This window comes from Kogia breviceps, chromosome 8, assembly GCF_026419965.1.
Source record: "Kogia breviceps isolate mKogBre1 chromosome 8, mKogBre1 haplotype 1, whole genome shotgun sequence".
Classification (NCBI taxonomy): domain Eukaryota; kingdom Metazoa; phylum Chordata; class Mammalia; order Artiodactyla; family Physeteridae; genus Kogia; species Kogia breviceps.
Genome location: NC_081317.1, coordinates 7,271,867 through 7,284,317, shown reverse-complemented (window position 1 = coordinate 7,284,317; position 12,451 = coordinate 7,271,867). Strand labels below are relative to the sequence as shown.

The 12,451-nt window shown below is 45.9% G+C and overlaps 1 protein-coding gene across 2 annotated transcripts in view; it reads left to right on the top strand.

Annotated features, from left to right (window-relative positions):
- The window catches only part of GLE1 (GLE1 RNA export mediator), a 41,698-nt gene extending 29,722 nt beyond the window's left edge, over nucleotides 1–11,976 (top strand). The window contains exons 10-16 of one of the 2 annotated variants that reach the window (XR_010841843.1): nucleotides 3,603–3,745; nucleotides 3,850–4,040; nucleotides 4,529–5,236; nucleotides 5,400–5,504; nucleotides 8,179–8,261; nucleotides 9,059–9,122; nucleotides 10,787–11,976. Coding sequence is in view for 1 of the 2 variants with exons in the window: in XM_059072588.2 (XP_058928571.1) it covers nucleotides 3,603–3,745; nucleotides 3,850–4,040; nucleotides 4,529–4,658; nucleotides 5,400–5,504; nucleotides 8,179–8,261; nucleotides 9,059–9,122; nucleotides 10,787–10,855 (785 nt within the window). In the remaining variant the exon portion in view is untranslated. The remainder of the gene's footprint in view (nucleotides 1–3,602; nucleotides 3,746–3,849; nucleotides 4,041–4,528; nucleotides 5,237–5,399; nucleotides 5,505–8,178; nucleotides 8,262–9,058; nucleotides 9,123–10,786) is intronic. The other variant, XM_059072588.2, reaches the window with a different exon arrangement.
- The last annotated feature ends 475 nt before the right edge of the window (nucleotides 11,977–12,451 follow it).

The window sequence follows — 12,451 nt, the reverse complement described above, 5'->3', positions numbered from 1 at the left end:
GAAAGACCCCGTTTTCCTCTTCTTTAGAAGCAGAGGTTCATTTTCACAGAGCTCAGATGTGGAAGCCTCCACAGTACAGACTGTGCTGCCCAGTGGCTGGGGAGCACATGCAGCGGTCAAGCTGCTCTGACTTAGCCTGGGTCCCAGTTCCCTTGAGTAACTTGTTGCCCAGAAAGCATAAGCAGTTGCAGTTCTTGCCCTTGAGAGGCTACATGACAGAACTTCCACATCACGTGGCTGCCTGGAATTCCTTCTGGAACAGGGCAAGGTCTAAGTAAGTAAACACATACCACTTTCTAGAATTGAAAGTGCCATTTCCTTTGCTAGCCAAGGCAACGGGGGCGAGGTGGACTGAACGGCCGTTCCACACCTTCGCTGCTCTCCTGAGGCTCATCCTCAAGTCTTTACCCCTCAGTTGACGGCAGGCAGCTCTGCCTCCTCCTTCATCAGGAAAGTTTGAGATGCCAGGTGTGAGATCCTCAGGTGCGCCCCCTTCCACCGATACGCAGCTGTATTTACCTCTTCGTCTCCTGCTTCAAAAGATGCGGTACCCTTCCGGCCCACACTTACCCTTCTGCCTGAGCCTTGAACGAGGCTCGGGAGCCTTATTCTCATCCCCTCCCATCTCCTTCAAGAGAGAGCGCTCCTGTTTTCTGCAAAATTACTCCGTTTTACAGGCTCCCTTCCCTTTAAACACGCCTGTCACTCACATTCTAAAATCTGTTTCTTTTGATTCTGTGTCTTGTCAGTATTTTCTAATTTTCTTGTTGCCTTTTGGTTAATTTATTTATTTTTGGCTGCATTGGGTCTTCGTTGCTGTGTGCAGGCTTTCTCTAGTTGCAGCAAGCTATTCTCGGTTGCGGTGCGTGGGCTTCTCATTGTGGTGGCTTCTCGTGTTGCGGAGCACGGGCTCTAGGCACGCGGGTTTCAGTAGTTGTGGCTCGTGGGCTCAGTAGTCGTGGTGCACGGGCTTAGTTGCTCCGTGGCATGTGGGATCTTCCCGGACCAGGGCACGAACCCATGTCCCCTGCATTGGCAGGTGGGTTCTCAACCACTGCGCCACCAGGGAAGCCCCCATGTTGCCTTTTGGTACCGTTGATTATTCCCTCCATCACCTCTACTCCTCTGGCTTCCGCAGCAGCATTAATTTCCAGCTTCTCCTCCTCCCTCGCTTTCTCCTTTGTGGGTTCCTCAGTCTCCTGCCCCCACATCAGTGGTAAGTGTGTCCTCAGGGACGTGCTTCCACCCCGAAGTTCTTCTCATTTTAAAGACCCCCCCATGGCGTCAGACTTGACCTCTGCACACATCGGTCTCTGGGTCATTCCTTCCCTTTGAGCTTCAGGTTCCCTCGCTCCAGCTCCCCGAGGGGCAGCTCTGCCTAGATGCCCCTCAGCTTTGTCAGGTTTAGAATGTTCCGATGCGAACTCCTCATCTTCCTCTTGCCTGCCTTTTCTCCTGTTGGCTCTAAGTAATCTCAGTAGCACCTTATCTACTCGGTCACCTTGGTTGGAACCTGCGCGTCTTCCCCTGGCTGCTTCGTCCGGTTCATTCTCTCTGTATCTGATTAGACCCTAGTGTTGCCATTCTTCATTCTCTCGCCTGTTCCGTAACTATGTCCCTTTGTCTCCATCATTATTGTAAGCCCTTTAAGAGCTTACAGCCCAGTCAGACACAAACATTTCCTAGAGTTAGTGCCCAGTAAATGTTGAATGACTGAGAGAGAGGTGACCTAATTGTTGCCTCTTGAAAGGTGGGTGTCCATGAGTAGTTAGATTCGGAGCAGAATTTAAAGAAGGATATGGTGCGTCGTGGCATAGGGGATGTGGGAGGCCACATCAGGCATAGGGTTGGGACCTGATTTTCCTAACTGGAGAGCCACGGGGAGAGGGGCCGGCTGGGAGTTTGGCCAGTGGAGCCCTTTGAAATCGTCAGTCAAGGAATAGTAGGGTATGACTTAGCAGGAAGGTGAGCTGAGTAAATTTGTATGGAAATGTACATATTTTAATATCTCAGTAAGGTTACAGTCTCTGTTTCTGTTTTTCTGGGGTTATTAGCCTTGAGATTTCTGTGATACCTCATTATTTAATTCTTGGTTTCTTCCTAAGAAATGTGCTGCCCCTCTCTCCCCTTTTTTAATGGAACTGAATTAGTTGTTTGGGGAGGATATTTCTGAGATTTAAAAATATTTCTTTTTTTTTTTTTTTTTTTTTTTGCGGTACGCGGGCCTCTCACTGTTGTGGCCTCTCCCGTTGCAGAGCACAGGCTCCGGACGCGCAGGCTCAGCGGCCATGGCTCACGGGCCCAGCCGCTCCGCGGCATGTGGGATCTTCCCGGACCGGGGCACGAACCCATGTCCCCTGCATCGGCAGGTGGATTCTCAACCACTGCGCCACCAGGGAAGCCCTAAAAATATTTCTTAAAGTGATTAGGAATTTGGCAGGGTATTTCTAAACTGGAGATGCTGTATTTGTTCAAACATTGATTTAAAATAATGGAAACTAATTCAGATCTGCTTATTAAAAAAAAAAAAAGAAAGGAAAGAAAAAGTGGGTGGGGTGGGGGGGTTTGCTCTAAAGATAAAGCAGTTTCGGGACTTCCCTGGTGGTCCAGTGGGTAAGACACTGAGCTCCCAATGCTGGAGGACTGGGTTTGATCCCCGGTTGGGGAACTAGATCCCGCATGCACGCCACAACTAAGAGTCTGCATGCTGCAACTAAGAAGTCTGCGCACTGTAACTATAAAAAAGATTCTGCATGCTGCAAGGCAGATCCCATGTGCAGCAACTAAGACCCGGCGCAGCCTAGATAGATAGATAGATAGACAGACAGACAGACAGACAGACAGATTAGATAGATAGATAGATAGGTAGATAGATAGTTTCACAGAACCTATGGCAGGAATAGAGCTGCATCTCAGGAGCCAGAAATTTTAGGACCCTTTTCTCTCTCCTCTTGGCTTCCCTCTGTCCACCTCCATTCTAATCTTGTAGACTGCTGTTCCTTGGTCCACATCGCAGGGGCAGCCCCACTGCTTACATGTGTACATGTTACAGGAGCGGCCACTTCAAGGACTCGACTCTGTCAGCTGGCTGATCAGCTCAGCGTGCCTAGTCCGAATCTAACTAGCCAGCGTGGAAGATGGGGCACACAGGATCTGTAATACAAATGTAGCTTCTGTGCTGCTGAGGATGGAGGAAGGCGGGTCCGAGGGAAGGGGGGAATCACTGTGAGCTGGGGAAGGCCCTTCAGAGGGTTTTCCCTAGAGTTGCGAATGACTTCTCCAGGGACATCCGCCACAGCCGTGGCATCTGTAACAATTCAACACCTGTTTCTGTACCGCTGTTTGCCTCGGCTGTGTCAGAATTAGCTCCCTCTGCCAATGAGGAATTCCTTCGAAATGGTACCACGCTTTGTGTACTTTCTCATCCCGCACATCGTGGATTTGATTGTCATACGTTTTTCCGCATCTCTATCTGGCCTTAGGCTCTGACCTTCTGTAAGGCTGCACAGCTGGGTTTGTATAGAAGGTTTGTTACTGCAGTGATGAAAAAAATAGATTGACTGCAGTTGTATCTTTTCACTAACTTTGTCTTTCATACCCAGGCTCAAAGCTGAAGGAGGTCTTTGACAAGATCCACAGCTTACTCTCTGGAAAACCCGTTCAGTCTGGCGGGCGCTCCGTGTCCGTCACACTTAACCCACAGGGCCTGGACTTTGTCCGGTACAAACTGGCAGAGAAATTTGTGGTGAGGAACCTTGTTGCCAAAGGTATGGGAAGAAGAGGCTGGTGCACAACCTTTAAACCTTTCTCGAGTATTAACTTAAAATCACCCGCTCTCTGTGCTCCCAGAAACAAGGGGAGGAGGAGGTGGCCTCCCATCACGAAGCGGCGTTCCCCATCGCGGTCGTGGCCTCCGGGATCTGGGAGCTGCACCCCAGAGTGGGGGACCTCATCCTTGCTCATCTGCACAAGAAGTGTCCTTACTCTGTTCCTTTCTATCCAGCTTTCAAAGAGGGAATGGCTTTGGGAGATTATCAGAGGTGAAGTTGTTTTTCTCCTTACTCACCACCCCTAGAGTGATGAATGAAATAGAAATAGAACTGGGATTTGTTTCCTCTCCTCAGAACATCTCTTGTGTACCTTGAACATTCTATCAGAGAATACAGTGTCTGCAAATACAGTGCAAAATGGATGGCTTTAGAATACCTGGATTTAGAATCCAGGGGTCTTAGAATTTTATCCCCGCTCTGTCTTTTAATAGATTTGCAAAAATGAGGAAATAACTTAATCTCTTTAAACATTATTTTCGTGATTTGTAAATGGGGGTAATGATATCCATTACCTCCTGGGAATTTACCTCTCAGGGTTTATATGATGCACAGATTTGATAATAGATGTGAGTAGCATGTAAAAATGTGTTAGTAATAATGCTACATGTAATCGTAACATATTGTTACTTCTAGCCATGAAAAGCAATTGGTCACCCTCACTTTGGCCTTGTCACGTTGAATATTTTCTTCCCACATAGGATGCTTGGCTACCAAGTGACGGACTCCAGCGTAGAACAGCAGGACAACTTCCTAAAACGCATGTCTGGGATGATCCGCCTCTACGCTGCCATCATCCAGCTCCGGTGGCCGCATGGAAACCGACAAGAGGTAGTAGAGGCGGCCTAGTATCGATAATGAGAGGTTGGACCAGAGTCCACGCGGGTGTATCTCACCGGCGGGAAGTAGTGACCTCTCAGAGAGGCAGTCCAGTCACACGATAAGTTAGAGACTATTGCTGCTTCGCGGGTACTCGTCAGAGACGTTGATGTTGGTTATTAGGAAGCGTTCGGACCATCAGAGTCATTAGAGCAGAGATTAACTGGTGCCTTAGAGGCCATCTAGGTCACATACCTGACTTCACAGACGGACACATGGAGGCGTAGCAAGCTGTGCTGGTACCCACTTGTCAGTGACAGAGCCACGGCTGGGGGCCAGCCCAGCTCTGTTCCCAAGGAATGGAGATGAGAGGGTCGGAGAAGTTGATGGACTTGGAAACCTGAAGAGAAAGGAATATAGGTTGATTGAATCCAGGAAGTCTTTATCGCGCGCCTGCTCTGTCCCGGGTTCTGTGCTAAGATACCAAGAATAATCCATAAGATGTCTATGAGAGTAACTGTGGAATCCCTGGACCTGCAGCCGACAGCCCCGTGTTGAAGGGACGCTGTGAAGAATGTGTGCGTGCCCATGTATGTGCAGTATTTAAAGACAGAATTCGTTTGGCTCGTGTTGTTTCTGCCCTGTGGCATGTGCTTAGGGTAGATGATCTGGGGGTTCATGTCCTGTTGGTAACGGCTGGATGATAATGGTGGAAATTCAGGTCTCGCAGTGACCAAGCCTCTCTCCTCCCAGATCCACCCTCATGGCTTAAATCATGGCTGGCGCTGGTTGGCACAGATCTTAAACATGGAGCCCCTGTCAGATGTGACAGCCACCCTCCTCTTTGATTTCTTGGAGGTACGTAATACACTTATCACACGAGAGAGAGCCAGTGGTTGAAGCAGCCTTGGGCCACTGTGTGACGTGACTGGGAAAGGAATATAGAGATAGAGACTCATGGGAATTTCCTGGCGGTCCAGTGATTAGGACTCCGCGCTTTCACAGCAAAGGCTCAGGTTCAAACCCTGGTCAGGGAACTAAGATCCCACATGCCACATAGCCAAAAAATTTTAAAAATACATAAATATATATACAACAAAAGATGCTCTTTTTACCTTTATCACTTAGGAAATTACAAGGATTTTAGGAGCTTAAAAAAAAAAAAAAGGAATAGAGACTAAAGGTGAACAGCATTAGGGTCCAGTGTCATAAATTTTTTCCTGATCCCCAAGACAAACCTAGCTTTTGATTTTTCTTCCCAGTGTACTTTCCTTCTCTGTGTGGTTGTCTTCTCGTTCTAAAGAACAGGAAAGTGTACATCCCAGTACAAGTGAAAAGGAAGTTGTTTAGGGATGTAGAAGTGACTCACTCCAGAATCAAGGATAGGATGTACGGTTGAATCTCATCAGGGCCTGGAGCCAGGAACTGGAATGTCACCAGGTACTAAGGCAGCCTCCCTCTGGGACCACATGGTCTTTCATGTCTGCTCTTCCAGCAGGTCGCCTCCTTCTTGCTCTATAAGCCAACTTTCTGAACGTTTCTGTGCGTAATGGAGAAGATGCCATCCTGGGCTACGTCCCTCAGCTTAAGTGTGGTCACCCGGTGTAATGGGACTAATGTCCCACCATTGTGATTGCTAATTCCCAGGAGAGAAGATACGATTAGCCAGCTTGGGTCAGGTACCAGTCTCACCTAGAAGACCCCGTATAGTCCTCTCTGCCTATTAGGGACCCCACTACAGGGAAAGGGTAAGGGTTTCTGTGGAAAGGAGACGGTTCTTAAAGAATAAAGGCTTGGGGCACACGCCATAACAAATCTGGTACCGTTTGGCCTATAACGCCAACAGTTTCTAGTCACCTTAAAGCTCCTGAAGTCACAATATGGGAAGTATGTCATACCTTTAGAATCAATAGTAAGTTTGTTTTTTGTTCAGTTGGGTTTTTTTGTATTTTATTTATTTGTTATACAGCAGATTCTTATTAGTTATCCATTTTATACATATTAGTGTTTATATGTCAATCCCAATCTCCCAATTCATCCCACCACCACCCCCAGCCACTTGCCCCCCTTGCTGTCCATACGTTTGTTCTCTACATCTGTGTCTATTTCTGCCCTGCAAACGGGTTCATCTGTACCGTTTTTCTAGGTTCCACGTATATGCGTTAATATACGATACTTGTTTTTCTCTTTCTGCCTTACTTCACTCTGTATGACAGTCTCTAGATCCGTCCACATCTCTAGAAATGACCCAATTTCGTTCCTTTTTATGGCTGAGTAATATTCCGTTGTATATATATGTGCCACATCTTCTTTATCCATTCGTCTGTCGATGGGCATTTAGGTTGCTTCCATCACCTGGCTATTGTAAATAGTGCTGCAGTGAACATTGGGGTGCATGTGTCTTTTTGAATTATGGTTTTCTCTGCGTATATGCCCAGTAGTGGGGTTGCTGGGTCATATGGTAATTCTGCTTTTAGTTTTTTGAGGAACCTTCATACTGTTCTCCATAGTGGCTGTATCAGTTTACATTCCCACTAACAGTGCAGGAGGGTTCCCTTTTCTCCACCCCCTCTCCAGCATCTGTTGTTTGTAGATTTTCTGATGATGCCCATTCTAGCTGGTGTGGGGTGATACCTCATTGTAGTTTTGATTTGCATTTCTCTAATAATTAGTGATGTTGAACAGCTTTTCATGTGCTTCTTGGCCACCTGTATGTCTTCTTTGGAGAAATGTCTATTTAGGTCTTCTGCCCATTTTTGGATTGGGTTGTTTGTTTTTTTAATATTGAGCTGCATGAGCTGTTTATATATTTTGGAGATTAATCCTTGGTCCACTGATGCATTTGCAAATATTTTCTCCCATTCTGAGGGTTGTCTTTTCATCTTGTTTGTAGTTTGCTTTGCAAAAGCTTTTAAGTTTCATTAGGTCCCATTTGTTTATTTTTGTTTTTATTTCTGTTACTCTAGGAGGTGGATCAAAAAAGATCTTCCTCTGATTTATGTCGAAGAGTGTTCTTCCTGTGTTTTCCTTTAAGAGTTTTATAGTGTCCGGTCTTACATTTAGGTCTTGAATCCATTTTGAGTTTATTTTTGTGTATGGTGTTAGGGAGTGTTCTCATTTCATTCTTTTACGTGTAGCTGTCCAGTTTTCCCAGCACCACTTATTGAAGAGACTGTCTTTTCTCCATTGTATATCCTTGCCTCCTTTGTCATAGATTAGTTGACCATAGGTACGTGGATTTATCTCTGGGCTTTCTATCCTGTTCCATAGGATCAATAGTAAGTTAAGTTTGATTCACATTTTCTGAAACACCTGGCTACCTGGCAGTCTGGTTAAATGGAGGTATTACCGTGTATGAGAAATGCTTCAGAAGAAAGCTGGATTTTAATTCCCTTGCTTAGCTGGCTAAGTGGCATTGTGGTTGAAATTCTTGATAGGAACAAAAGGCAAAGGTCTGATTGTCCTTTATGAGTCTCTCATATGAGTGTGAATTTTCATTCTCTGCTCTGACCGTGCCCACCTTCCCCTCTAGGTGTGTGGGAATGCCCTCATGAAGCAGTACCAGGTCCAGTTCTGGAAGATGATACTTCTCATCAAAGAGGACTACTTCCCCAGGTATTAGACTTGTTGGGTAGACACCAGGGGATTTGGTAGGTGAAACTTATGACGTCAGATACCGTGGCTGCTGTTGCATGCTGTTTCTGACTCAGTTAAGCACCTGCGTTAAGTGTAACATCTGCTCCCATCTGTCTCCTCTTTGTTATTTGAATAAACACTTCTGAAGTCTCTCTTAAATATTGTTGACTAAATAAAAAAAACAAATTAGGAAGATCTTGGATTCAGATACCTGACATTTTTTAAACTCTCTTCTTTTCTAAACTCCCCCAGATAATCTGGGATGGTGATTTCATGCAGTCATGAATGAAACCAAGGAGGCAGACCCCCTCAGTAAATCGGTTGGTGAAACTGACTGGTCAGCCAGTTTGCTTGACTCTGCTGTGGCATTCACCTTCAAGGACCCTTCTCATTCCTCTCAACTCACTGGCCTTTCAAAGTGGGGAAGGGCGTTGGCAGCACCCATCCCACCTGATCACAAAGACCTTGGAAAGGAACAGTGGTCTCTTCTCCTTTATCCACTTATTTGAAAAAAATGTTGAGGGACTTCCCTGGCGGTCCAGTGGTTAAGACTCCATGCTTCCACTGCAGGGGGCGTGAAACATGAAAAAAGAGAAAAGAAAAGAAAAGAAAAAAATGTTGAGACCATTTAGTAGAGCGACAGCATCCAGTCTAGAAGACATGTCTGCGTGTCATCTGATCTGCCCCTTGCTCCAGATCAGCAGGTCTCTTACCTCCTCCAAAAGAGAAGTGTGAGTCATAGGTGTGACTCACGTGTCGTCTTTCTCTCCCTGTAGGATTGAAGCCGTCACCAACTCAGGACAGATGGGTTCCCTCATACGCCTCAAGCAGTTCTTGGAGGTAAGATGCCCTTAGACCAGCACATCCCAGACTGTTGTCGGCTTCCAGTGCACCTGTGTCTGACGTGTCTTGCACATCCAGACCCTGACGGCAGTCTCTTCCTCTTGATTTTTCCGCACCCTACTTCTTTGTCCATCAACCCCTCTTCACCTTAAGGGCTGCCATTTCATCGTCTTCCTACGCGTCATTGTCCATACCGCCCGTGAGGAAAAGCTCTCCTAAGAGATAAATAAAATATATGTAATGAATCTTATCTCACTGATACACTTTTTGCATGTTGGCCAAGGTGCTTTTCTCAGTCTCAGGTCTAGGGAACAGGTATGTGTGGTCACTTTTCTCCACAGGAACAGACTGCAGTTTGAGCCAGACTCCTCTCCTTTTTCCAAGTGCCAAAAAACTTTACGTTTTGGTACGTCTGCCAAGACAGCCAATTGACTTCCAGTTTCCAGTAGCCCAGTTGGGGAAATTGCAGAAGTGAAAAGTGAGGCCAGGCTGTGGGAGATGAAAGTGGGACAGACATTAACACAATACCCTGGCATTTGTCCTCCGCTGCAATTCATGCAGGAGAAGTCTTATAGACACCTTTTTTTTTTTTTTTTTTTTTTTGTGGTACGCGGGCCTCTCACTGCTGTGGCCTCTCCCATTGCGGAGCGCAGGCTCCGGACGCGCAGGCCCAGTGGCCATGGCTCACGGGCCCAGCCGCTCCGCGGCACGTGGGATCCTCCCGGACCGGGGCACGAACCCGTGTCTCCTGCATCGGCAGGCGGACTCTCAACCACTGCGCCACCAGGGAAGCCCCGACACCTTTTTTTTTTCTCCAATTAATTTTTATTGGAGTATAGTTGATTTACAGTGTTGTGTTAGTTTCTGCTGTACAGCAAAGTGAATCAGTTATACATAAACGTATATCCTCTCTTTTAGATTCTTTTCCCATATACGTCATTGCAGAGTATTGAGTAGCGTTCCCTGTGCTGTACAGTAGGTTCTTATTAGTTATCTGTTTTCTTTTTTTTTTTTTTTTTTTTTTTTTTTTTGCGGTATGCGGGCCTCTCACTGTTGTGGCCTCTCCCGTTGCGGAGCACAGGCTCCGGACACGCAGGCCCAGCGGCCATGGCTCACGGGCTTACTAGCTCCGCGGCATGTGGGATCTTCCCGGACCAGGGCACGAACCCGTGTCTCCTGCATCGGCAGGCGGATTCTCAACCACTGCGCCACCAGGGAAGCCCAGTTATCTGTTTTATATAGAGTTGTCGTGTGTATATGTCAGCCCCAATCACCCAATTTATCCCTCCCCCTACCCCGTAACCATAAGTTTGTTTTCTGCAGCTGTGACTCTATTTCTGTTTTGTAAAGAAGTTCATTTGTACTGTTTTTTTTTTTTAGATTCCACATATACGCGATATTATATGATATTTGTCTTTCTCTGACTTACTTCACTCTGACTTACTTCACTCAGTATGACAATCTCTAGGTCCCTCCTCATTGCTGCAAATGGCATCATTGGGGATTTTTTTATGGCTGAGTGATATTCCATTGTATACATATGTACTACGTCCGTAGGACTTACTTCCACTTGCTGCCCCTCAAAGTTTCTTCCAAACTTGAAGTGTTGGAGGCAGTGTTATCAGAGAATCATTCTGTTTTCCGTGTCTTTCCCTGACCAGAAATGTTTGCAGCGCAAGGAGATTCCTGTCCCCAAGGGCTTTCTGACTTCCTCCTTCTGGCGTTCCTGATGTTACTCCATCGCCCGCCGTCACCATTTTGTTGCAAAGGGACGATAATAAAGCAACTGAAGACAGCTGTATTTGGGAGAAGTCATGTCAATATGTGTTTTGTGTATTTGTACCTTGTGACTAGAAGAGCAGATTTTCATGGGTCCCACATCTAAGAGGTCCTCTAGTAGATGTGATGACTCCTAAAAGGGGTCCACATGACAGAGTAAGCAGAATTGGCCTTTCTCATTTTTGCAAAAAATTTGAAAAAAAATTATGAGAAGAGTTTAGCACTTGATCTCACCCTTGATCTCCTTTGTCTCTAGTATCTTTCAGAAGGTAGGTTAACACCTTGACCATTTCACTCTGAGCTGAAGTGGCTTTCACTCCACCACCACACCCCAGCCTCTCCCCACATGCTGGCCCCGTTCAGAATAATTCCCAGGAGGAGCAAAGACTCAAGGTCACCTTTAAAGTAGCAGCTAATAGATGAGGCCCAAACCCTCACATGCAGGACTGGGTTATGTTTATTTTGCCTTAGTCTGCTTGTGAAGTGACTATAAGTTCAGAAGAAATGCCTGGTGTAGACATGGGCTCAGCCAGTGCCAAACTGCATCGGAGGCAGCTTAGTGTCTGGGGTCAGGACTGTTAATACATGTTAGATTGAACCAGGAAGCACTGTTTGTCCTCTTACTTTGGAATTTGGTTCCTGGATGACTCGGGACGCATGAGCCAAACTTTGTTTTTCAATTTGAATTAAGATGGGCTGAGATGGAGCTTGCAACACTGTACGTGAGCTGAGCATCCGTAAGCAATGAATCAGGGGGTTAATAGAGATGTTGGGGAAGAATTGAGAACTGCCTTATAATTTTTTTACATGTTCTGAGTAATGAATGATGATAGATTTGCCTGACTAAAGCCAATACAAAAATCCAGAGTCTGGCTGTTCGGATAAGACTTGAGATTTGCTTTATGGAAAGACTCATTCTCTTGGATCTCTTCCTCTGTAGTAAATGTTGTATGTGGGGTTGTGTTTTTTGTGGAGGATTCCCTGGTAATCGTGAGTCGCTCGAAGCGACCCCATTCTGTGAATTATTGACTGTAGTGCCAAAAGATAAGTAATAAAGCTTGATTTTTAAAAACCCTTTGCTGGTATCTGGTCAATTCCGTATGATGAACTTCCTGTACCTGGAGCTGTGTGTAAATCAAAGGGGCCTGGTGGTGCCCGAGTCTAGGTATAGAGTGGTACGTTTTTCCCTTTTTTGTCTTCTTGACCTTCACCTTGGGAAAACTGCTTTTTTTCTGTCATTTCTTTTGTGGAATTATGTACCAATAATTGACCCTGTTTTATCTAGCAGATGGGAAAGAATTAAAGTCTTTTGATGTGGACACAATGGAATGAACACTGGGGAAGGAGTCTAGAGACTTGGGTTCAATTCACTTAAAAAAATTTTTTTTTCACATCTTTATTGGAATATAAATGCTTTACAATGTTGTGTTAGTTTCTGCTGTACAATAAAGTGAATCAGCGACATGTATACATATATCCCATATCTACTTCCTCTTGAGCCGCCCTCCCTATGCCATCCCTCTAGGTGGTCACAAAGCATCGAGCTG